We start from the raw sequence: 26,858 nt of genomic DNA, 5'->3' as shown, positions 1-26,858 counted from the left end.
TAGGGAACATTTTAAAATGCTGTTTGGGTTTGTACAGATCTGGATACAGGTATTCTACAAGTGTAATTTTAGAGATGTTGAAATAATACTTCTATGACAGAATTTATTACAGAAATAAATGCAGAAACAATACCTGGTCAATCTTCACTGCAGTAGTATTGGAGTCAGTGGGCAAGTTTGATCTCTCTAGGTAAAATGTCCTGCAAAAAGACCAGCAAGTACTGCATTAGTTTGGTTTGTCCCATTTCAAGCACATACATGTATGTATACTATCTTGTATGAAACAGCTGAGAAAGCTATGCTAAAAATCTTGCACTTGAAGATCTACTTTCATATTGAACCACTGTGATTGCAGTAATTTACAGTCTGTACTGAAGTATTGCAAATCACATTAAGAAAAATAAAATTTTAGCTATGCACAAAACGTTGAGGTCAGATTTGTATTCCTCCTGAATGAGCTAAACTATCACAAGAAAATTAACAGGTTTCCCACACAATGAGGCTCTCCAAAAATCCTGTCTGAACAAAAACCGATCAGGAACGGAACTTCTTTTTTATTAAATTTTAAGGCCCTTAGCAAGGAGTGCTCTGAAATTTTCAATCCCTTTTAAGGCATAGCAGAAGTACAAAATACCTGAGTTTACGGTAATATTGCTGCACTTTTTCAAGTGAAATTCCATTAATTTGCTGTGGGAGGTCTTCTGGAGATGAGCCAGCTGGTTGTGATTGCCCTTCCATACTCTCCAGAGCTGAAGAAGAAAACACTTTACTAAACCTATTGAATTTCTTTAAATTCATTTCTTTGTCTCTGTATCATCGCATTGCTCAGCAGATGGCTGTTGGATCACATCATGACTGATTCTGTTACTCCATAAATATAATGCCTTTCCCAGCATGGGAGTACAACAGTACTAWCATAAAGGTGAGCTTTACAGAAAGCAGTTGTCTGACAGCACTTATTTCCCATTAATGACCCCTTGAAGGAAATTTCCTGTGTTGCATTTTGGTGCAAATATCTGCTTATCAAGTCGATTTGTAGCCCAGATGATTCTGTCATGGTGTTGGCTTTTTAAAATACTTCTCTGTAGCCTGGGCTCATCTCCTGATTCCACACTGGATCAGACTACCCATGTAGTCCAGTATAATGTCTCTACGGCTGACGCACAAAAAAGCCCCAAACAAGCATAACTTCTTGTCATGACCACATCTCATTCTAAAGTCTAGCGCTCTCCCAGGGCTTCCTAAAAGAGAAATAGCTGCTTTCTAAGTGTGCCTGTAGGTCTCAGCTGTGTTTTTTAAGAGTTTCATGGCTGTTCTTTATTCTAAATCTTTCAAAATCAGTAGTTAGCTTATTTTTCTCAAGAAAGCTTTTTACAGACTTTTTTTATAGCTTTTTACCTTTTGTAAAGAGCACTGTGTGCAGTTTCAAGGTTCCCCCATTCTGAAACCGAGCAGGCAGTTTGGAGAAGTAGAAGCTGTCAAGATAAAAGATAACCTTCAAGGCCTGACGACTTCCTTCGATGTGGTAGAAGACATGAGTATCTGGAGAAATAAAGGTAAAACATTTGCTGCTTTACCACAGCAGGAGAACTGTGAAACCACTCCTCTCTGAGTTTCTTAGATTATCTAATGACATATCACATCTCAACCATAAAGTGAAGAAGGAAGAGCCTTTATGGAGAGAATGCAGGCTCTGAACTTATATTATACTTAAAAGATCATAGTTAGTGTGACCTAGGATGATGTTTGATGCAAATACAATAAACAGGTTTAACATTTAGAATCCCATGTTGTTTCATGGCATTTCGTAGCCAGTAAGCATGAAGAGCGATCTGGCAGGGTAAAACAGGAGACACTGAAAAGCTGGGAATTCACCACAGGGAATGTGGTGCTAATTATCTGTCATATCTCCTCCCCCTGTACAAAATCACACAGATAAGGCAGACTGGCACAGGCCAGTTACACAGCACAGAACATGCACCACCATTCCACCATGTCAGTCCTGCTTTACGAGTTGTGTGCTTGCAGTGGAAGCTGAGGGAATACAACAGTGCTTCAGAGAAGCTGCCTAGTGCTCTCCAGGTGTGACATGATCTCTTAGATTTATAATCATAGAAGATATTAATCTATAGAACATAACAAAAAAGAGCCTCAAAGAAACAGAGAACACTTACTTGCTACAAGATTTTCATCAAGCTGCTTGAAAAATAGGGCAACTTTGTCTAGTTCAGCCAGAGTGACCTGAATGTCTTCCAGCATGGTGCGCTCCTCTTTCTGTAGAGCAAGGCAACAGATACAAATAGGTTATTAACTGCCAGAAAATGAGTGGCAGGAAGGTACTGTTGTTACCGGCCTGTTTTGGTTCAGGAAACCTAAAACAGAGTGCAGAGCTTTCCGTTAGCTCCATACCAGCCAGGTGATTACTAACAGCTCTTTAACTGTGTGATACAACTTTAACCACTCTGTGCTTAGATATCATTTGATGTGATTCAGAGTAGACAGGTTCAAGAACGGAGTAAGTTTGAAAGGATCTCCTTCTCCGAACTTTACACCTACAAATGCGAGGAACAGCTGATCAGTTACTTTTAAAAAAAAGTGATACATTTTATGCAATGCAGTAGCAGTTACATGCACAGATAGTCTGGATTTTATTTCTTCAAAAGTTTCCACACTCTGTCTACTATATCTGCACAGTGCAAAAAAAAAATTCCCTGCTCTGTAACATCTGCGCTATTTGTCTGTTTTATGCCTCTCTTTTCTTAGCATTTTTAGTAACGGCTGTTGATCTCTGTAGCTGTGGCTCATCTGTTCATTAGGTGCAGATGAACTACGCAAGCACAGCCCCTCTCAGAGATGGTGCCTCAAGCCTCAGCACCACAGACTTGAGAGAGAGACTGCAGTTCTGTCTGAACTCCTGCAATACTCACAACTTTCTCATCCATTTGGGAGATGCACCAGCAGATGGCAGGGACACTCATGCCACCAACAGCTGGGCCCTACAACCTCTCAACATGCAGCAGCATTGTTCCAAATATAAAGACTGACTATTTCTGTAGTGTTGTAGTGCGACAATGGGTCCAGTATTTGTGAGGAGATGAGAATGACCAGACGGGGAATTTGGGCATTTGGTTGTCAGCAGTGGAAATCTCAAGAGATTGCTGTAGCGAGTGTCTGAATATGCTGCAAGAACGAAGGGCTTTGGCTGTGCTGTGAAAGGCAAATGTCAACAGACCAAAGTATATCACAACTCTTCATCTTACCACGGTGGGGGAGAGAAGAGACTGGTAGTTCACTAAAACTCCAGTGGCTGCTATCTGTTCCAGCCATTTTCTGCTGGCATCTCTGCTGCTCTCTTCATATTCGCCATTGTTGTTGTATCGACAGTTGAGAGCAGCCAGTAGCTGCTCTGAAAAGGTGCAAATAGCAGCCACAAGAGACTGACAGAAGATGGAATCACGTCTCAGCTGTAGCTCAGTATCTGTCAGAGAAGGGGAGTGAAACATAAAGAAGTCATGAACATACTCATCTTCCCTCCCACTGCCAACAGAGCAATTTGTGTGTGTGTGTGTGTGTGTGCACGTGATGTTCGCATTCTGCTGTAGCTTTGCACTGACTTAACAGATAACCCTTACCCTAACCTTCTCCTTGCTGTGTGACCTGGGTCAATAGACAAAGTCAGACTCATGGGAAGGTTGGCCTAGATGCAGAGGAGGAAAAATCTTAGCACAAAATGCCAGGGAAAAACATTGTAAATGTTAAGGAAACACATTACATTCTGATGTATGCATATGTATGCACATAAACTGTCTTAGGGGCAGTTGTATGTATATTGTTGTTCTGTAACAAATGAAAATCCCTTACCTGTGCATTTTAACAAGGCCAAAAGCAGCTGATTCTTCCCATCTAAAACGGTGAAGAAAAATGCTGTAATTAACACAATATCAAGGTAGATGAGAATGCATCTGGTTAAGAGTTTCCTCATTCCCCCCAAAACCCTGGCCCCTGCATAGCCTTGTCTGTTTACTCTGGTAGCCCTCACTTGCACAAACATGTTTGTGACTGAAGAAAGCCAGATTGTAAAGCAAGGAATGTCACTGTCTGCATGCTCTGTTATCTACCATCAATTACTGGAAACAAATTGCACTTGCAGATGAATCCCTAAGGAGGTGATTTCTATCCAGTACTTTGCACTGATCTGTAAACATCAATTTCATCTGTTTCAGTTCAACCAGACTGCAATGGTTTAGGATGTTGTAATATCAGATTAGCATTCATTTCACAGTTCAGAATATACCAAACATCTTTCTTCATTTTCTAAGAGGGTTTAAAAAGCACAGGGAGATAGATCAGTCTGACATCAATCTGAATGGGCTGATGAAATAAAAGAAGGCGGGGGAGTTCTTTGGAATTGCTGCACAGATACAATTTTGCCATAAAGCACCAGGACTCTGCAAATCATAACCTGCTCTACCTCGTCCATTCCAGAGGCCAGGACAGCCTTATTGCAAATTGAGTTAGAATTATGAAATTAATGGCTAGACTTGATGAAGATGTTTTCCCTGAAGCCAGTAACATAAGCTTCCTCGTTACAGACCTTCCACATGTTTCTGTATGATGTCAATGAGGTTCTTGATGCGCACTGGAAGGTTCCATGGATCTTCCTGAATGCTGGCTTGAATATTATTCCGACACCTAACTGTGGTTTCTTCCTTCTGTTTAAATTCTAGAAAACATGGAGTGTTAGCCATTTAGGAAATTCTACATAACTAAGAGTGCCTCAGGAGTTATAATATAAATAGAGATGAAAGCCGAGACACAGTACCAATAGCACTAACTGGGAATTCAAAAGGTTCTTAATAGAACTAACAGGGCAAAATACTGTTCCCGTAGTCCCATTATAGTTATTATTATTATTATAATTATTATTATAGTTATTAGTTATTATTATTATTATTATTATTATTATTATTATTATTATTATTATTATTATTATTATAGTTCCCAACACCCTGCTGTTGGTGATAAAATGCATAAGCAGACAGAGAAAAACTGAAAAAACAAAAATAACTGCTCCTGGACAGGAACAGGAGAGCACTCCAATGTCCATCCATCACCAAAAGGTGTCTGTGGTAGCTATTAAATAGACACTATGGTCCAGGATTCCAGCTGAGTGCAAGCAGATCTTGACTGTTCCTCCGTGCGATGAGTGTGGAATCATCAGTTAACGAAAAGACTCTCTCAGGGTAATCAATCTACTTTTAATATATGAGATTCTCTTTAAGCAAAATAAATGTCTCTTATTTCTTCCCTTCATTCAAACAGTGTATGGAAACACTAACACTCTACACCCATGTGAATGTGTTTGTAGATATGAGCTCATATAACAGAATTTCACAGGAGTTATTTCTAAAGTCAAGAAAAGAAAAAGCAGGAAAAGATCTCCAGTCCTAGAGTTTCCCATCATAACTAAAAACCAGAGCCTGTGAGAAGTTGGAACTTTCACCTCCTACAGCACCTGTGGTACAGCAGGAGCAGTAGGAAACATTTCAGATTTGGGGAAAAGAAATGCAGCAAACATTTAGAAAATAAAATCCTGTGTATTTCAGGGAGAGAAGAAACAACATCCTGACCCCAAAATCATTAAGACCAAAGAGTCATCATGCCCCTGGAGGAAAAAGAAACCATGGTATCATCTGTTTTCTCTCTATGCGAACCAGTTTTCAAAATAAGTTATTTATGTGAGGAGGAGTTTATTCTGGCAATCATCCATCTGAACAAAAGCAAAGTAAGTCATTAAGCAAACTAAGGCAGAATCTTCTGGTGCTTTGGAGTACTCAGCCCCTCATCAGCTTATCAGAGCACTCCTTCACCTTGAATCTGACCCATCTCTACTTTGTACCTTCTGAGATGATATGTTCACATCAAAGTGGAGATTTGGAGACTTGTGAAAGAGCTGCAAGAATTGAGCAGCATGTAACAAAAGAGGCTTCTGTGGGTTTCAGGAGGAATTCCCATGAAAATGACCTCTTAGAGATACAAAATTTCAGTGGTCAGACACAGTACCTTCCTAACGCATGACGGGGTAGACTGCAGAGTTAAGGAGCTCTGTGTGGCCATAGCATATATGCATTCATGTTAAGCTCTTAAGTCTTGGAAATCACATTATTAAATACAATCAAATCTATTTCTTTACCTTGCAAACTGTGGTCCATTGGAAAGTGCTTGGTTTCTTCAAAGGCTTTAGTTATTCCTGGTCCTTTTAGAAGTGCATTGATTCCATCAACCTACAATTGGAATGTTATCAATTAGGGTCAGTAAAACTTGCAGAAGAAAATCTGAAAAGAACCCTTGAGGGAAAATGCTGAAGTCTTTACCCTGTCTATATTTACGAAGGACTATACACAGCAGTCAGACTTTGTAGCTGTGAACTGGCCTCAAAAGCCTCTCACGAGGCACGACGATCATCCATGTGCTGATAAGGATAGAGAATACCAAAACACTCTCCGTATGACACTTTATAAACACATCTGCAGACTAAGCTTGTGAGAACCTCCTGAAATCTGCAAATGTGATCCATTTATATCAAACAAAGTATCAGAAATTTATTCTCACTTTCTTTTATTCATGAAAGCTTTTTTCCTTTAGTCTCACGCCTAAGGGCAGGTGACCCTTGCTGAAATCACAAGGCAGCTTGAATATTGCAGACAAAAGTGATTCCTCAAACTGTCCTATAATATACTTGCTTACACTGTACTGCAAAATCTCGGTAGTATGCCTTTCTCAAAATAAGACTTCATAACACAGTTTAGTACTTCCATTTTCTTGACTGACATTAATAAAGAGAAAGCAGTTCTGTGTAAGAATAACGAGTTGGATACCTGGTTAAAAAGGTGTTCCAGACAGCCATGAAGTTTGTCTTGCTTGTCTAAAGGTATCCTCATATCATTGGGAAGCTCATCTCCTAATAAGGGAGAAATTAAAAGCTTTTAATTTAAAAACGTAATCTGTAATGAGGCATGAGCACACCTTCTCACTGGTGTGAAGCAAATAATGATTGCTGCCTTATCTACAATTCTTAGATAAAAATGCTCATTGTTTCCATATAATGCAAGTATACAATAACTAAAGAAACTTATCCCTGCCTAATACCTCTTCCACGTTCCAAACTGTAAACTGTGTTTATTAGAAAAATTCTTGTGATTAATTTTGAAGAGACCAACTGTGCAAATGAAATTTGCAAGTGCTTATAATCAGCAAAGCCTTGAGAGCACGAGAAGCTGCCTGTGCCCTGCGCTCACTCACCTGAGCCCATCTCGTCACTGCCCAGGTAGGAGCTGYTGCTCCGCACGCTGGTGTAGGACAGCACCGAGTCGCGGTTACTGTTACACTCACTGCAGACAAAAGCAAAGAGAGATTGAACCAAAGCTGCCCCTGCAGCCAGTCCCTGACACACCCACAGTCTGCCTTTATTAGCACTGCTTCCCTGCACCTGATACTGGGAAAATGAAGTGACTGTGACTAATGACGTGCAGAACAGCCTTTGAGCAAGGCTCTGGAGCTGGACTGCCACAGGATGACTTCTTCTATTTGCAGTTAATGCTGAATGCTTAATAGATCATACTGCTTCTATAAATAATGAAAACAAATATCACACCATGGTCCTTGACTGGGCCACATCATTAAATTTGCTCTATGGGCATTGAGTAGGGGAAAAATTTAAGAGATTGGATCTCCACKAAATATTTGCTATCAATTCTTACACTATTACAGCATCCAAATCCAGTTTATAGGGAGGCTACAGTAGCACAGATACTGGTGGTAGGAGAGAAAATTTAAGGAATCTACACCATCAGAGAATCAGGCTCTGCAGATCCTCTCAGTAAGCAGAGGAGTCACAACAGTAGGCTTCACACCAGTCTTGGCTCAAGACAATTGACTGACTGGAAAACAAACTGCTTGTTGAATCCATACTGGAATTAGAACTTTGAAACACTGGATTAGTAAGGTAAAAGTGGCACAATCATCAGGCTAACCTGTAGGAATCTCTGAAACTCATTGTGTCATGTCCAGAGTCTTCCTGGTCCTCCTCAGAAACTTTGAAGCAGACCTTCTTGATTCCACCGTGCTCAGCTTTGTCGGGATCATTCTCCTCTGTTCCCAGGGAGGGTGAAGATATCTCCTCAGCAGATGGTGGCTCAGAGGCACCACCTTCTGTAGGTTCTGTTATGGTGGATAGAAGTCTGCAGAAGTACAACACATAGCTCTCAGTCCCACAAATGAAGTATCACAACTATGGCTAAATCCAGCTATGTGAAATCAGAGCCAACTTGGTGAGCACTTCACATAGACTACTTCCTAACAACTGATCTGAATATATTCTCAGTTTGGAGCCATTGCCCCTTGTCCTGTCACTCCTGGCTCTTGTAAAGAATGTAGAACCAAGGCTGTAACACAGAACCAAGGCTGAAAGGTCTGCCCCTGGGAAGCAGTGAATGAATCCCTGATTTTGCTTTGTTTTGCAGGTGTGCTGCTTTTGCTTCACCTTTTGAATTGTATTTCAGCCCACAAGTTTTCTCACTTTTACTCTTCTGACACCATTCCCAAACCCTGTGGCAGGGACTGAGCAAGAGCTGTGGAGGGCTGAGCTGCCGGCTGGGGTCAAACCGTGACAATGTGACAACAGTGCACAATGGGCTGTTCTGTTCATTTTTGGATTCCTGGAAGTGGCTGTCAGCAGCTTAAGACATCGTGTGGCCTCCTCCCACGCAGCTCATCCCTGCCACCCCTGCTACCAAAACACTGCCTGTTATGCACAAACCACAGACACACTACTCAATCTTTCATTACTGATTCTAGGACACCTGTGATGATTAAAAGAGAAATAAAAAGACAAATGGAGGAAAGGAAACCATAGGTTCCATAGAGAAACCGGCCTGCAATCACAAGTTTTGCTTAGYCTGCCTTACGGCAGAAAAAATCTCAAGGGTAGGGTCTAAGCTTGTATGGGACTGCAGAACTGCTCTTGACATCAAACAGATTCTTACTTTGGAATATATAGTAAGCAACACGTAGTAAGCTGTCAAATTCAGGTACACTTTTAGAAAAAAAGGACAATAATACAAATACTGGTGGATCTGCACAGGAGAGATTTGACACAAGCAGCAGGGACCTGTCATGCAAGGACAGGTGTGAACAGGTGAGTAAAGAGGCTGACAGCTGAGGCTGACAGAACAATGTGTTTTCTGAGATAAATGCCTCAATATTATAGGAATTTGTTTTTCCAGTACATACAGGATTTTGTACTCACTTATTTATCTGAATGACATACTGCTTCATTTCCTTCACTGCGATGTCAAGTTTGTTAAAAAGGTGCAAGTAGGAGTCCTGCATCTCCCAATCTTCCTGTTTCAACAGAAAACTGAGTCCCCTTTCCTCCTGAATTGTTCCTCCATTCTGCTGGCCAAAGCTACCATCGGGATCTCCATCTTCTGGGGCAGGACATCTCCAGGATGGTGCCGCCATAGTAGTGATGCAATGTTGAGTATATGAGACTGGATTTAAGGTACCTACTAAACATTAAATGATCTAATTAGTATGGCTCTCATTACTTTCCCCACACCATCTCGATGATCATTTAGGATAGGTGGAATTTTAACAGGAAAAACTAAGATTTCACAGAACTATTTTATATAATTACATTATATGACAAAAACATCCTGAAAAAACCTCAAAGAAGTCATTGTTTTTTTTTCCTGCCATGCCAACTAGATGTTTTGAATTTACTGCAGTTCAAAAATTGGTTAAATTATGGAAGTAAAGACATCTGTCCACACATATAGAGACAACACAGAAGCTCTCCAAAAGCATATGTTGAAAAGTTAATGAATTTGGGTTCTCAAAAGTTGGTCCATGTTCTTATTTCAGCTCTACAGATATTTACACTTACACACGCACACACACACACACACAAAGAAATAGGATTCTGTCCCAACAGAAGATAAATGACTTCTTTTTCATTTAGAAATGCTGTCAGTTTTGGTGTAGTATATTTTGCTAACCACCTTAGCTCACATTAAAAATACTATTGCCCAAGCAAGCAGGGCTCCTTTATCGATCTCAGTTTGAATAGTCAAGGCCATGGGTCAGAAGGTCAGTTAGCCTGCACTTCCTCTTCTAAACATTCCTGCACTCTGCCCTTCACAAGGCAATGAATCAGAAGCATGTTAGGTGAGATCACGATAAAGAAATGTTGGAACTCAACCAATCAGATTGTAGGAGAAATGCTGCATAGCAGCAAACTGCAAACAAAAAATCTGTTTTCATCAGAAAACAGATCCCCTGACAGAGTGGAGACTGTCAACTCCAGTGCATGGAATTTATTTAGTAATGACAGTAGAAGGCAGCACTACAATGTGATGGACTGCAGGTGTCCCCTGAATGAAGTGCCAGCACTGCCATCAGTCCCTGCTCACTTTTGGTCAGCAAGTCACCTCTGCTAAGGGCAACGGCACCCCCAGCCATGTAACTACCCTGAGATCCCACACTGCTGAGCCAGCAAAAGCATCTGAGCTGAAGCCTATCTATGCTTAAAGGCATTATTACTTCACAACATAAAAACGCTGCCATTTACCTATAAAATTTTAAGGAGGATAAAAGGGTACTGGCAAGACAATGTTGTATTGGAACTTATATTTTAACTTGCTGAACAGTGGAAAACCACAACTTTTTATAAAGATAAAATCACTATGACTTCACAGTTAATTATCACCTTGTTCAGGATCAAGACCAATAATTGAAGGTTTCCGTCCAATGCGAATACTGAACGATCGCCCTGCTGAGGTAGTGCTTTTGGGGTATGATACTTCCATGAGGTTAATATGGCAGTTGGTGGGGCAGAAATCCATGCTGTTGAGGGAATGTGCTTCCATAATGGCTTGTTTAAAGGCTGGGCTCACCTTTGTTTTCAACTCTTCTGCAAACTGAGAGAAATAAAGCAGAGGTGTGTGCTACTTCACTTTCAAAAAAAAAATACATTTCAATAGAAATTCTTTTCTCTTCCTGTCTCCTATTCCAGAAATCCAATAATTGAGATCTCTGCTGCAGCTGGAATAACACATTAAGAAAACTCCTCATAAAAAAATAAAGGCAAGCAATTAGCTATACCTCCTACCACTGTCTTTTCAAGCAGCTCAGGTAAATGCACAAAAAGAGTATATATACTTTGTTTGCTTATACCATGATACAGTATACTTATGTTCATGTTAAATAAGATATGCATCAATCTCTGGTCATATTTGTGCATTGATACAGTGGAAATGAACCTGTAATAATACATTTTAACTCACAGCCCTGACAAGCAGAAGGGAGTGATTTACAGACAAGGTATTTTTCACTCAAAATTTGCAATTTCAGTAACTTGCGGAGCTGTTCTCAGGCCTCCAGGGCACCCACCTTGGAGACAGTCTGGATTCATTAATAAAGAATACTATGACCCACTTAACACGATGAAGTATTGTCTCAAGATTTCACCAATAACTAGCAGTTAGTTATTGTACCTCTTGGTAGTTCGTGAGCCTCCTGCTAATGCTTTCCAGCTTAGTGTCACAGATTTGCCGGAATTCATACTGGGGCATGGTGGCCACAGCACTGCTTAGGGATATGAGTCTTTCGCAATTCCTTACAAAATGACTGTCCTCTGCAGCAAACGCCTCCAAAATCTAAACAAATAGACAGGATGTCAATGATATGAGACTTGATAATGAGGTAAAATACAGGTTTTTTCCACTGAGTGAGTGGCAAAGCCCTCTGGTTAAATAAAGCTGCCTCCAGAACAAGCTGCCTTTATTACTGCCTGAGAACTCCTAATGTGTCTATTCCTCAGAGTCTTATAACATTCCTCAAAAAATTTTAGACTCATGGAAGTGGATCAAAATATCCACTGTCTGTTACCTGCTCCGGCATGCTTTCATGGGACATAACAATAATATAACTGGGATGTGACAAACACTTATTATTATCTCATTGTTGTCAGATGACCGAGATACTCATGACTCTTTGCTGCCTTCCAATAGCAGCAGTTCTGCTCAGTTCCTGTAGCAACCCATCCGCCCTATCAGGTGGGGAAAAGCTGCTTGATTTCTTCCAAGGTAAAGCAAATTCCTGCCTGAAAAGATGGATCCTGAATATCAGCAGGAAGTCTGTTACCAGCCAAGGTCTCCCATCCATCTGCCTCAACAGCTGAAGTCCTGGAAGCACTTGCTGATTTGCTCATACCAAATGAGCTGTTTTAACTCAGTGCATTCTAATGAACAAAACTCTAAGCAGAGCTGAGAAGAGCAATGTCAACCTCAACTGAAGAGCCAAGCCTACATCAGCCAATAACAAGATATATTATTGGTTTAGGAAAAAGCTAAAATAATAAGCTATATTCTGTTTTGGAATAAAGTTGTCCATGTATGGTTTTGGTACCTTTGCAGTGAGATTGAAGCAACCTTTTGGTTCCACAACTTTCTCCAAGACAAAGGATTTGATTCCTGAACTGCTGACATATTCATACACCACCCCATGCTCCAGATGGGTGTTATCCACAGTCAGGCTGATGAGAGCGGTTTCTTCACCAATGACCAGTGGAGAAATAACAGTCTGTGTTGTCTGGGCTGGAACAAAAGTAAGTCATTGGAGGTGTCAGGCAGCACATGTGAACACAGGCCTGCTCAGGGAAGAGAAACCTGCTGAGAAGAATTATTGAATGCAGAAACACAACCTTTGGCTCAAGGAGTGTCTTGAACTATGTACTGCTGGAGACTGAGAGAATAGTCTAAGGAAGACATTTGCTATTGGCCCCTAATGGAAACAGAGACAGAGGTTTACATAATCCACATGCTCCAATCCCCATTCTGATGTTCTTCCATGCATGTGTGCACATATCCATGCTCAGGACACCATTTCTAGTTCTGTTCACAGATCCTAGCAGAAGCTTATAAGGGAGGTGAAGTATGTTAATCTCCAAGTCCTGTTTGTCTGCAATAACCCTTTGGAAGACTGAGGTGCCAGGGCAGGGATGTGGTGAGGAGATAGCATTTTTTTTTATACAAAGCAATTCTATTTCCTCTTGAGAACAGATTCAAGTTACAGTCAGGTTGAGCTTTGCCAGGGAATTGCTCACATGATTCTACCAGGGCACTGCTCCAGCTGTTCCACTGTGGAACAAAACTGTTTCACCATGAGATTACCAGCTTCATCAGACCTTAGATAGGATCCACCGACATTCATCAGTTCCTGGAGAAGTTGCCACAGAGAGTCCAGGCTCACACCTTTGGATCAAATTTTGCTTCTGTATTCTCCCTTAACATCTACTTTTCTAAATAAGCCCTCAATATGAAAGTAGAACTGGTTTTTGAGCTATGCTTTCAAAAGTTGGAGGAAATACCTTTTCCTAACACCTTTTCCTAACACAGTGGTAACATGCCTTGAAAACTTGCTTCAAGTTTGAATTTAACATCTTAATAATTAATCAAAAATAACAGGAAACACAGATTGTTTTAGGTGGAGTTATTTGCAGACCTTCCCTCTCCATTAATGCCTGGTTTGCAGGGGCTACCAAAGGATTCTAAAAATGCAGAGTCTCGTCATTCCCTTAATTGGACTGTCTTGTAAAGAACAGAGAGTCACAAGTACAGGAGTTCTGTGTGTATCTCAATTTTTTCTTCCCCTGAATAAACAGCAGAATACAAATACTTCCTCTGGCAGACCTCGTTCTATTGCAAAGCTTTGTAAGACAAGCTATATTCTACAAGATATAGACAAGATATATTCTACAATAATAATTATACTTCATATTTCTACTGCGGTTTCTCTTCTGAAAGCCCCAGAATTGTCCCTAGGTTTTCTTCACCCATGAGAATTTTTACCTGATTCCTGTTGGCTGCTTTGAGGGGGATCCAATTCTGCACATGCTTCTACTGCAGGATTGTCTTTGCTGGAGCACGGGCGACTGCCACTCAGACATGCAGGGGATGTTGCTTGCTGAACTCTGTCCTCTTCGGCATCTTCATGACTTCTGTACACCCACTGGTACAACCCCTTTCAAGAGATATAAGCTTCAGCTAGGACCTCAAAATGCCCAGTCTCCAAATGTTTGCACTACAAAGGTGAATCTAGCTATCAGTTCTATATCTTCTAAGTGGGCTGAAATATCAGCATTTCCCCAACTTTTCTCTGAACTTCAGAGAACATAAAACTTGGATCAATAGTTGGGTGAACTTCTATCATTATTAACTGTTAATAATTTTCAGTACTGTATGCAGTGTATTCATGAAATTATTTTCATATTATTTGTAGGTATTTTGCAACTATAGGCAACTGGAATCAGGTCACCTCAGTGATAGCAGGACCCTGGTATAGAAGGAAATGAGTCAAACACGAGAAACAGGTGTTCTTTTTCTGACTATTTAGTGAGCATAAAAGCACAGTAAAAGGTGAGGGCAGGCATTAATGTAGCTCTTTTGAGGTTTTGCATTCATACCAACACTTCCTGTTGCCTGGTCCTGTAGGCTGTGAAGTGCTCCAGAACGTCCTTGTAATTTCCATGTGTTGCATTATTCCCATTAACTTTCAAAATACACTGCCCTGGATGAAGGCCTACGGCTGCAGCCTCAGAACCTGAAAAATAACAAGAGAATTTAGACAGAAATGACACCTGCCGAAGGATGAGACTACTGGAAAGTTTGCAAAACTCGCAAACTTCTTGTAAGAAGAGCTGGGTCAGTACTGTCATGCCTTTGCTACTTAGCCCTTCATCAGAGAGCTTTGTTATGTAAGGGTATCACCATGTGTGTCCCCTTCATGTTTTCAGTAGTGCTGGGAAAACCAGGGACCTCCTAGCTCCAAAGGCATTCATGCTAGTAATTGTCATTTCTGTGGGAAATAGTTTGGGATTCCTACACGGCTCTCTTTAGCCTTATGGTTACATTAGCTGAGGTCTTGCTTATGTATAAAGTGTTATATTTGTTCCAGCCATCTGAAAGACAGAACACTTGGATGGTACACAGTTTGCCACAGAAAAAGACTGTGATGTCAAATGCAATTTGTCTTTTCCAGGTAAAATCCTGAAAAAGGACAATCTTCCTAGGTGGAACTTCCAGCTTGCACTCCAGACTGTGAAAAAGTGGTTACAAGTGCTGCTATGAAAGGGTGTAATAAATGTGTGTCCCTGGGAACGCTCTCCCTGGCTGCTGCCTAAGCTAACTGCATTCAGCTAGACACATGCACGTGCTGTGAGGCAAGGGAGTGCTGGATGTCTAAAAGGACATATTTTCTGAATCTGCTTAACATCAACGTTAAAGCTGCCTTTGCTTGTAACTCAGTTAACATATCAGGTTCCAAAGTAATAAGTATCTCCGTAAAATTGTGTTTTCTCCTTTTAAAAAGATCAAGGAGAGTAGTTTGGCTCTGTCTTATATTGGTAAATTGTAGCAATATATGCCTATGTAAAAGGAGAACTACTTTCCAAGTCTTTTGTCATATTTTGGGATGTCCAGATCACGTTACAACTTGTCTACCAACCTGCTGATCCCACAGCAGCTTCACTACCCAGTGACCCAAATTGTGGCTGAGTACAGGCAAAAATATTGAGGAAGCACAGACAGCATTACCCCTCAACTTTTTCTCAACCATCTCACTTTTATGGGGATTTTTCCCTGTGGCTGTTAAGCTTTACCTTAGCAGTCTCAGAAGAAACAAGGGTAGGGTCACTAAAGCAAGTGAATTTCTAGCTTGCAAGACCTCAAGTGATAAGGCCTTCTTAAGAGTATGTGGTTTGCAATTGTGGATTGCAGCATTCAAGTTCCTTCCAGTGTAGAATTAAATTATTCCTTGTATTGTGTTGATGGGATTAGAGACCCAACACTCAATTCGTAAGACTTACATCACTGTCTTAGAAGATAGTTAGATGATAAACACATTGAGGCAGGAAAGCTCACCCTGTTCTATGGTTATGTGTGATTTTCGTCTATCATGGGCCTCTGTCACGGTGWCACTGTGGTCACTAAATACGTCAGAACTTGTATAGAACAAGTTGGACAATGAAACCTGGATCTGTCTTCATTGAAATATGCACACATACACACATTCTATATACACGTGTGTATCTGTTGCTGTACTCCCAATGTAGCTGTACCACAGAGCTTCTACTCACCTCTTCCTACTGCATGAACATATGGTGGTGCTGCTCCCCGTATCTGAAAGCAAAGTGCTTCAGGACAATCTGGGATTTTAATAACCCTAAAAATAAATGAAGGAAAAGAAAAAAAGCACAATTTTAAGTTAGGTTGCCAGAGCTCTGGACAGTTCTTAGTAGCATCTTTCCCCAGCATTCACAGCTCGGTTTGGATGAAAGAGAGCACCCACAGTGTTTACAAATAAATAACAAATAAACAGACCTGAAGAAATACACTACATCTTCAATCCTCAAGGCAGATGGGAAATTTTATTTGTTAATTAAAATTTGGCACTTCTTAATTTATTACATCTTTAAATGAGTAACACTTGACATAAACGTGCTACGGCATTTATATTCACTCCCATTTCTAGGCAAACTTCAGCGCAGCTATGGACAAGACATTCTGGACTAGAATTCAACAACAAATGATCATTGAGACGTTCAGTTCTATGGCACATTCTGCGATTACAGAATCTAACAATACACAAAACAGGACCCAACTCTCATTATAAGAGACAATAATTATTAACAGGACCAACTCTCATTATAAGAAACAATAATAGACCGAAAAACTGTAAGAGCTGATATTGTTCAGCTGTAGAAGTACTGCTTAGTAACTGACATTTCTCAATAATCTTCTCTGTCTGCCCATCTTGGCACTTACTCTTTTGGTTTGGTGGCTACCAGAAGCCTGAGTGGCCTTCGAGAGCAGAAGGAYTGGGATAAGATGGTTTCCACTTCTGAAAACGGGCGTAGGAATACTAAATCCTCATTGATGGAATAGATTTTTCTTCCTGCTTGCAGGCCGGCCATCTGCAAATGGAACAAACACCACAGAGCACTTTGGATCACTGGGGGGCAACTCTGAAAGCTCAGGCTTCAAGGTTCAACTGCTCCCTACTTATGGACATTTCTAGGATTACTTTCATACGGAAATACTCTGTAGTGTTGGCTCATCAAGTCATTTGTCACTCCCCTTTAAAGTTTTCTGCATTTACAGAAAGCAAAGTGATTTCACCAGTATCCCTAGAAATATGGCACTCTACAGATATATCTTGTTTTGCAAAGCATAAATCTAGTACTTTTTTGCTACAAATTTTTAGGGGACTATTCAAAAAGGAGACTATAAAAAACAAGGGGTGGGGAATTACAACTAAAAACTGTGGGACTATAACAGACTGTCTGTGACATTCATGAGATGCAGAAGTGTGACTTCCCACCTCTTGGGCACAAGAGCCACGGAGAGTTTTTAACCATTAGCCTTGCAAAACCAACCCATACCCAGTCACATGAGTAAATGTAACCTGCTTTGAAATGGTGATAAAATAGAGCAGTAAATGTCTCTGCTTTAAGTGAAGTATTAGTTCTTCATTAGCCTAAAAAGGATTTTGATTTTAATTCCTAGTTTTTGCACCGAACTTTTAGTTATTTGGCAATGGTCACACAGGAAGTCAGAGACAGATCCAATGACAAAGCTGAGTGGGCAGAGGCCCACTGGACAATAGCCTTAAACATATCCCTTGATGATCTCTACATTTGGACTAGGTGTCAGGCATCAAGGAACCATTAAAATATTATTAATATTAAATTGTCAAATTCCCAGGTTAGAATGACTTCCTACAGCTTCAAGGTTCAGCAGTTGAATTTCTAAACGTGGCAAAGCTTTTTCTATTCTGCCCGGAAACCGATAAATTTCTTGACTTGAGAAAGGAGGTCCACACTGCACTACTGTCATTACCCTCTGGCTCAGAGAGATGCAGACTTCGTTCTTTGCTGGAATAGTACTATTAGATCAAAAGATGGGCTCGTGGTCACATTTGTCTTGAAAGAACATGAAAAAGATTCCTGAGAGAACGTGTGCTCCTGTTGTCTTAAAACACAACAGATTTGCAGGCTATTCCCCAAGCTTCCAGACAAAGAAAGGGCAGAAGGATTATCTGGCAGGCAATGGTTCACAGCCCAGGTTTACATTAATAACATTTTTGGCCAACCTATGTTGATTGTGAGCACTAGATAAAGCACAAGATTAGTTTCTTGCGTGACCACAAGCCAAATGAGAATCAGGAATACTGAAATAATTTAATTCTAACACTAAACTTCAGTTCAAAATTCCTTCCCCTTTGACATTCCCGACTTGCTAAAATCAGTCTGTCCACTTCAGCTGTTTCCATCAAGCAAGTTACCTCAGAGTTATTTGTAGTCTAAAGGAATAAGCCACAAATTAACATGGACATTCAAAAATTCCTTAATGGTTGTCCTGGACTTTTAATTAGAAGTTCTGTCCTGTGTGCTGCCACAATTTACTGTGAAATCCTGGACAATTTAGCTCTCATTAGTCATTTAGCCCTCTCTTTTCCTTATCAGTTTATCTGTGCCTTATTTTGGTAAATGAAAGCTCACCGATTTGGTAATGTGTTATCCACACAAGGATTCTGTAGGGATAAATGCGTGATTAAGAAATACTCAGATCCTATGATATTTGGGCCATCTAGGTGCTTCAAAGAAACAAAGCAAATATATTCTGTAGAACTCTTAAAAAATTCCATGGAGAGAAATGACTGCAGCTTTTTAAAGAAAACGAATTACATATCTAAAAATACAGCTTTCACTCAAAAAAGCCTGTTTCCCATTGAACACTTTTGCTATCCTAAAAGAGTATTACATTCCCTCCCTCCTTAAAGTAGAGTTGCTAAGGAACCTAAGGTAAGCTCTCATCACACAGATACTGCTCTCATCCTATCACTTATCAGTAATATTCAAGTTACCCAGTAATGCCAAAACACTTATCCATTTACAGAAACAGCTTATTACCACGAATTGCAGAAGACAGCCATCTTCTATTAGCTGCCTTTAAAAGGAAACAGATTTTAAAAGGATGGTTTGTAGCTTTTCTAAGTATTCAAACATTCATGGATGCCAAAATATGAATGTGAGGTCCTACCTCAGCAGAAGACCCTCGTCGAACTGACTTCACCACAATTGCTTTGTTCTTTTCTTCTATGTCAAATCCATAGTCATCCTCTTCTGGTAAAATCTTAAATAGAGCACAACATTTACACGTATTTGTGCTTCATAAACATGCAGTTCACAAAAAGACTGGTGAAGACTGGAGATGAGAAATTAGACTTTTCATTGCAAGCCACAACTGATCTGGACTTCTGTCTTCAGATGGAAAGGGACTACGAGATCATTTGGTCTGATCTCCTACATAACATGAGCCATAAAATTTAATCTAGTTATTTCTGCATTGAGCCCTTAATATATACTAAACGTGGTTTTCCAGAGTTACTTGCTATGATCTGCAGTCTTTAAAAAGTAAAGAATGCATTCCCACCCCTGAGAGTTTGTTCCAATGGCTAATCAACTCTTCCATTAGAAACTACATTTGGTTTTAACTCCTAGCCCTTCATTCTTCATTAAACTTTCATTTTTAGATAACGGAATTCATCATTATTCAGTATTTTCCAGTGGTGAATGCACTACAGATAGAGTATTGTAGTTTATTTATTTTTCAGAATACATGCCACATACCTGATCATGAATGATCTGCGTGCTTCTCAGCTTTCAGTTTAAGATAAATTGCAGATCTCAGGCCTACCTGTTACAGATCAAACTACACACTAGCTCATTCTACACCATAATGGCAGTCTGATGGCTAAAATCCTATCTGAGCAGTGAGAGAACAACTCCTGACCTCTCAAGTCCTTCCTCCAGTGACAGGCAYGTAAGCTTTGTGCAAGGGAAAGAACACAAGCTCCATACCCTGTGCTCACTTCGTATCTTATGTGCTTGACAGAAGCCTTCATAATTCTCACTCACAAATTTCTGCTTCCTCTTATTTGCACTGAGGTAATACAGACCTGCCCTATACATATTCTTTAAAATCATATCAATCATGGCAAATACACATTTCACTTATCCTTTTCTAGTGGTTTATTAACAATGAGTGAAAAGCTTAACAACTCACTTCCCATTATAGAAAAATAAACCAAGTCTAGCCCCGGGAACTGGACAAGTGGAAATTCTAACTGATAAACATCTTGCATGTGAGCAAACATTACATATTTAAGAACCATCTCATAAAAGAGAATTGAGTTAAGAGGAAATAGAAAGCTACTCATAATCTAGCATGCCACCGGGGAAAACAAATTATGCAGAATTGTTTCCTTGCTTCTACTGATTTCTGCACTATTTTAAAATCTGTTTTTCTTCCTTTGAAGTACATCCTATCAGACTATACGCTTTGTCCTTTTACAGGAAATTACCTTGGGGAAAAAAAAAACAAAAACAAAGAACTAAAATGATTCTGTCCTGCAGGAGCCATACAGTCATGTTAAAATAATGTATTGCATAATATATGGGGAAAAGTCCTTATCAGCTGATGTTTGTATTAGAGGATGCAGAGGAAAGTAAGAAGACTGAAAAGTAAATTTGACATTTTTGGCTATTTTTAAGTATTTTCAGAAGCAATGCTAGTAATGCTTCTTCAATAAAGGACTTCAGAGAATTGAGTAAATTGCTGGTTCGATTTTTAACATTTTAAGTGTATGAGTTTCAGCCCAACATAGTATGTACTTTTATCACTTCAGTGAAGTTGATGAAGTTTAGAATTCCAATCTAGATCTCCAATTCAGCATGGGAATTTTGGGAACACTACAGTAAATGTACACAGCCATCATCTTCAGAAATCATTGAGAATCTTTTGAGTCTTGTGGGACTCCATCATCATGTGTTCAATTAAACACCTCACACAACTTTGATCRTGGCCAATCTCTACAGGAAACTCTGCTTTGTCTGATACTCAGATCCAAGCAATCAGCTCTGATTTGTGATATTGTCAGTTTGGTGCTGATCACAAGTTCACAGCACACTGCAGTAACCAAATCATAATGCTTGAAGTCAGACCAAAATCCAAATGCTCTTCAACTATGCAAAGAATGCTGTATATTTTTTCAATTTGTCAAGATTACATCCTTCAATGAAAAGTAATTGTCCAAATAAATAAATACTAGATTTTGTTTGAATTGTGTTGTTCCAGACGGAAAGCAATTTGTTCCTTCCCATTTTTAACAAGCATTTACCAAGGTTTCTGTACTTTTCTGTTTTCAAGGGCAAACTCTCCTGTGATAGAGCAAACTGAGATGAAGGGAATAGGAAAACCTATCCACTAAACAGCTGGATTTCACGACAGTAGAAGAGCATATTTCAAAAGCCAGTGCTGATGAAATTCCAATAAACCTCCCATGGTGGGATCAGAAGATGTGAAGGATCAATGCCCTTTCATGAGTGTAGAGGTAAACAGTGATGTTCCACAGACAGCAAAGCTTTAGGATTACAGCTACTCATAATTGCTAAACACAGCATAAAGCAGAAGCCAGGCCCACTTGTTTTGGGGGTGCGTTTAATGAATTTACCATACTGCTTTTGCAGAGTCTTCACAAGCCCCTTCACTCAAGGGACTGCTTATTTATGCATGCAAATGAAAGCAGCTCATCACGTAAGCATGAGTACTACGCATTTGACACAAATCTGCACCCTCTAAGTAAGAGATTTTTTCCTCAGCACGTGCTGTTCATTTGTTTTCTGTCTGAGATGGAACTGCATTTTGACAAAGCATGACTGATGCCCTTCTGAAGTACAGTAACAGCATTCATATGGCTTAGAGAATGATGTCCCGAAATATCTGTGCTCTTTTCAGTCTTAACTTGCATCTGAATTTACCTCACATATAATCACATACCAACACATACCTCACAGTGTTTGAACTGTGTCTGAATTTAAACTGCGTTTAAACTTGATGACAGATCTCTTCCAAGACAGCAGAGCCCACTACTTTTTCCTCCACCATGCTGACACCGTGGTGCCTGCTGAAACATCTCCATCTCCCAGCTGACTTCCAGACTCTGGCGAGGGCTTCTTGGGATAGAAAGAGCTTGAGCTGCGCCCTGGAAACAGGCAGGGACTTCCATGCACCTGCATCTGTGTGAGCTGTACATCCAAAGTTCCCAGTACAGCAGGATGATCACAGCCTACAGAAAGGGGCCTGCAGTGTAAGGGTTTCCCTTGCCACTAGAATAAGTTACACAGTCTGCCTAGAAAAAATGGCAGAGCAACAGAAGTTGGAGATGCACAGCAAAGCAGGTCAAGAATTAGGAGCATTTATGCAGTGAGGAAAGATCTAGCTACAGGTGCAATTGCCTATTTTAATTCTACTCTCTCCTAATTTTCCTTCTTATTCTCCCCTACTATAAAACAATATCAATTTTGCAGAATCATCAGGGTTTACACATTAACGTATTTCTTACCAGAAGATTCTTTCCCAGGATATTTTCCACAAGCTTGAAGTCATTACGTAATTGCTTGCTCTTGGAACTGGTGCCCTCCATCTCCTCATCAGCATAAAAGCGGAAATATAAGGACTCATCCTTAAATTCACTTTTCTCCAGGACTGGAAACGATATATATGAAATACATACACGCATTTGTGTGGACAAAGAAAGAGAGAAACAAAGAAGAAAGTTAAAGGAAATTCTAACTATTTCCCCAGTCTTTACAGAACACAGATGGGATGCTTCCCTATCAGTCAGTTTCTCAGCTCTGTATTTWTAAGCTAACACTGCATTTTAGGATAATAATTTTCTTCACAGTGCATAGTAACTCATGACATGTTGTTACCTCCCTGGCATGCAGAATGTATGTAAAATGAAAAAGAGCCTCTTGGAAGGAAGATGATGCTCCTTTCCCACATCCAAAGGAATATGGTAAAACAAAAGAGCCAAGAGGGGTAAAGGAGCTATGTAAAAGCATGTAAGGTGTCCACATAGACTAAAGCTCTTCAACCTCAAAAAAAAATTTAAGAAGGAAATGAAATCTATAACATTCTGGAAGGCATGAAAAAGTTCTTTACCAGTTTTTCAAATACAAGACCTGGGGGCTTCAAATAAAAGCTGCCAAGTGAGGAGCAACTCCTGCATTCAACATGTACTTATGCAAAGGTTTCCTCAGCAAAGGATGCGATAAATGCCACAAGTTTGCATGGACTCAGAACAGATCAAAATCTTTAAAAAAGACACCAGTTATGCCTACATTATTATGAACTGCTATGGAAATTCTCCATTAGTTATTTACAACAATCTGCTCTCTAAACCACTGTTTAAAATAAAGAGACTATTTGTTATCTATTGCTGAAACTGAATGTTTCATTTGACAAACAATGTACTCTTAGGACTTGTATGTCCTATTTGATACTGAGAGATGTGATGTGTTAGCTTCCCCCGCTTGAGGATGGATGATGTCTAACTTGGCAATTTGGCACTTCAGATTTGCAAGCCTCAGCACTGAAGATTGTGCTTGTTAACCAAGAGGCAAGAACTAGGCAATTTTACTTTATGTTTGTATTTTTTGGGTGACATTTCAGGACTGTATTTGGCTCGTGCATTGCTCAGATGGCTCTGGAAGAGATGCAGTGAAAAACATGCTCCTTCTAGCTTGTCTAAACCCTTCAGTGCTTCCCATCATCTATCAGCAAGGGGCTTTATTTGGGAAGGTAGCAGGCTTAGACATGTATTACTTTGASAACTGTATTCTAGAAGGACCTGCAGGAATGCCTGCAAGTCATGTACACAGTACAACCCAGAAAAGTAGCCTAAGTGAAGTAAGAGCTCCTTTAAGTGGCTGGGGGAAGCAAGAGTGATGCATTACCATGATGCATGAAGCCRTTATTGCACAGTCCCACACCCAGAGCGACAGCTTCCTCGCGAGTCTGACAGTCTCCCTAGAAACAGGAGAAGAGTATTACACCTCCGATGATTTTCTTGGCTAAATTATTCCCCTTCCCCACCGCAGAGCTCTTAGCCATGAAATTAGCAGGATGATCTRTGTAGGGAACAGTATCAAGGCATTCAAACAGGTATCCCATGGTTCAAACACTGTTTGCTCCTACAGACAGCATCTCTCCCCCCTACAAAAACCAGTTGAACAAGGACTGGGACTGGGGAAAGATTCAGTATTATCTCAGTGTAAAGACATTTTATTTGAAATCCTAGTATTGGACTTTAGGACTCAATAGCCACACACAATAAAACTCCTTCTTAGGAGTTGGGAGATCCCATCCATATTCAACTGCAGTGGCAGTTTGCTTACACAGCACACTACCAAGGCTTCAGTTTCTCACTACCTGAAGCCTTGCCTGAGTGTAGTCGTTCAAAAGAGGTGCCAAAGGTGACGTGCAAATATACAGATTTCCCTGAAATGGCAGCTGTAAGCTTTACAAAAGAGCCAAGAGGGGTAAACTCATTTAAATACAAGGAATGCCTCTTTTTCTCTATATAGCTGCTAATTTGCAGCCACAAGTGAAGACTTTACAAAYATGGTTGTTAGACCAGTTGTGAACAGTGCTGGTAAAAAGCAGTAGGCTCTATGGGTCTTACAGAGATTGTTAACACTGGTCCCTTGATGTGAAATGAGCAGCCACCCTGTCCCAGAGGCACTCAGGGGAACCTGGGGTCTGCTAGCTCAGCGAGAGCAGTTACTCAGCTCATTCCTTGCTGCTGTGGCAACAGAAGGAATTTCAGTACTTTCAGTCCTAATTAACTAGAAGCTGTATCCTACACAAGTATTACACCTTTTCTCCTCCACCTGGAGAACTAGATATGCAAAAGCTCTCGCAGCAGCTGCAGGGTTGTGTACTGACTTCATTTTGATCAACCCAGCAGCTTCTGATCTTGTCAGCAGACCATCAGTCCTACTCCAAATCCTGCTAAGGAGAGCAGTAGTTATTTGCCAAGCAAATGCTGGCAAAGCCCATCACTACGGTGCATCAGCATTACTTATATACAGGATAAAACAGGATCAACTCTACTCAATCTGCAACACTTCTGGCTCTAGTTAAAGAGGCAGAGAGCAGAAAAGGCAAAACATTTACAAATCAGGAACTAAATATTGTTGTCTTGGTAGAAAAGGGATCAAGGCAGTTCTAAAAAAAATGCATGTAATCACACAAGGAAAGCCAAGAAAATAGCTTTTATAAACCTGAAGTTTAACTTTGGCTATAAACTAATTTCGAGTCTTACAAGTCTTCCCTCATTTTCAACATCCTGTCACGACACAATGCTGTATGCTCACGTTGTGTTATTCTACTGGATAAGTGGGTAGTTTATTTACAGTGGCTAGGATTTAAAAATCTAATTTATTCTTTCAACCGCAAATAAACTGGAGAAGTGCCTTCTAATGTTACCATCTTAAACCTTTAGCAATCTACTTTTGTTCTAGGCAACAAAATCTTTGTGTAGGAAGGGTTTAAACCAGACTTGGCTATTCCTGATGACATTACCTTGGTCTCAAAACATTTCCCTGGCAAAACAGCATTCTCTCATTAGAAAATATACCTTTAATTCTCTCAGCTCACTAAATACTTCTAAATGTTACATAGAAATCTGCCTAAATACAATAAAAGCAGTAACATAAATCTTCAGAAAATAGGACTGTTTACAGTCATCAATCTTGACAAAATGCATCTCAATCTTTTCATACAGAAACTAGATGTGAAACTAGATACACTAGTTTTGACAGGATAGTTCAGGTTTATTCAACACAATCCCTCCATTGGAGTCATCAGAATTACAGAAACAGTTTACAGTCAGCAACACAGTGAAGAAGCATGTCCAGAGCACATTACTATTACTCTTACAACTACTGCCACCAATACAATTACTATTATTGCTGTAATGATAGGATCTCTAAAGCCCTAATTATGGTGGTTGCTTGCTTTGGCATGTGTAAACTCAGCCATTAAAATGGTCTCTGACCAAGAATGTTTACAGCGCCCTTGGAAGAGGAAATAAAGAAGATGCACACAGGTAAGAACAAACCACTTTTAAATTTTCTGTTGATATGCTGAAAAAGTAAAGTTTCAGGATTATAAAGTGTTCCTTAGCAAAGAGCAGTATCTTAAACTTTTTTTTACCTGTGCAATAAGCCAGTCCACTAGTTTACTTGCAGGGATGACTGACTTGTAGGTCTTCAGGTGGTAGTCACGGTCTCTAATTAAAGAGAGAGAATTCAGGGAAAATCAGGACAAAAAGGTATACATTTCTTTTACATTATAAACCTGTATATACTATTGTGACCTCCTACTAATAAGCAGACATCTTCCTTCTCTAGAACGTTTTAAACTTTTCTAATAACTAGAATTACGAAGCTACTTCTGATCAACACAAAGCAGTGTTATTTAAAGTTTCTCTTGATGTTGTTTTGAGCCACCCTCAGGGAACTCGTATTCCTGCCAAAGGCAACCAGGACATTCTTTTCACAGATGCCCTGAGCTGCTGCTGTAACTCAGGTTAAAATACCACCACCAGCAGTTCCACTAAAAATCACACTCTTCCGGCTGGAAATAATCCAATTTCCATCCAAAATCCATTCATGTCCAGCTTACATCTTTTGGCTCAATACCAGTCTCACCTATAGGCTTCAGTAGTTCCTCTCTAGTGTTTACCCATTAATATATTCATAGACGGGGACTCTACACATTTCCTCTGTGCCTCCTTTTTGTGAGGCTCATGGAATAAGGCAGTTTTTAGTCTATTTTGTGGAGATTTTCCTGATTCTCCACACTTGTCCAGATTTTATTTCTTTTAGT

General features: G+C 40.0%; 1 protein-coding gene across 1 annotated transcript in view; it reads right to left on the bottom strand.

Moving 5' to 3' along the window:
- The window catches only part of PREX1 (phosphatidylinositol-3,4,5-trisphosphate dependent Rac exchange factor 1), a gene marked incomplete at its 5' end in the record, with an annotated part of 62,366 nt that overhangs the window by 7,497 nt on the left and 28,011 nt on the right, over nt 1-26,858 (bottom strand). Inside the window, 23 exons of the mRNA XM_057385338.1 lie at nt 134-200; nt 635-749; nt 1,399-1,542; nt 2,175-2,274; nt 3,261-3,478; nt 3,862-3,903; nt 4,595-4,723; nt 6,194-6,284; nt 6,879-6,961; nt 7,303-7,391; nt 8,034-8,240; nt 9,308-9,566; nt 10,769-10,979; nt 11,556-11,717; nt 12,469-12,656; nt 13,911-14,082; nt 14,525-14,661; nt 16,196-16,281; nt 16,884-17,032; nt 19,161-19,253; nt 22,525-22,667; nt 23,921-23,993; nt 26,184-26,259. Coding sequence (XP_057241321.1) covers nt 134-200; nt 635-749; nt 1,399-1,542; nt 2,175-2,274; nt 3,261-3,478; nt 3,862-3,903; nt 4,595-4,723; nt 6,194-6,284; nt 6,879-6,961; nt 7,303-7,391; nt 8,034-8,240; nt 9,308-9,566; nt 10,769-10,979; nt 11,556-11,717; nt 12,469-12,656; nt 13,911-14,082; nt 14,525-14,661; nt 16,196-16,281; nt 16,884-17,032; nt 19,161-19,253; nt 22,525-22,667; nt 23,921-23,993; nt 26,184-26,259 — 3,034 coding nt within the window. The remainder of the gene's footprint in view (nt 1-133; nt 201-634; nt 750-1,398; nt 1,543-2,174; nt 2,275-3,260; nt 3,479-3,861; nt 3,904-4,594; nt 4,724-6,193; nt 6,285-6,878; nt 6,962-7,302; nt 7,392-8,033; nt 8,241-9,307; nt 9,567-10,768; nt 10,980-11,555; nt 11,718-12,468; nt 12,657-13,910; nt 14,083-14,524; nt 14,662-16,195; nt 16,282-16,883; nt 17,033-19,160; nt 19,254-22,524; nt 22,668-23,920; nt 23,994-26,183; nt 26,260-26,858) is intronic.

The sequence above is a fragment of the Malurus melanocephalus genome, unplaced genomic scaffold (assembly GCF_030028575.1).
Source record: "Malurus melanocephalus ecotype Western Australia unplaced genomic scaffold, MMel_1.1 scaffold_815, whole genome shotgun sequence".
NCBI classification, from domain to species: domain Eukaryota; kingdom Metazoa; phylum Chordata; class Aves; order Passeriformes; family Maluridae; genus Malurus; species Malurus melanocephalus.
The sequence above is the reverse complement of the archived record's forward strand: the minus strand, read 5'-3'. Positions and strand labels throughout refer to the sequence as shown.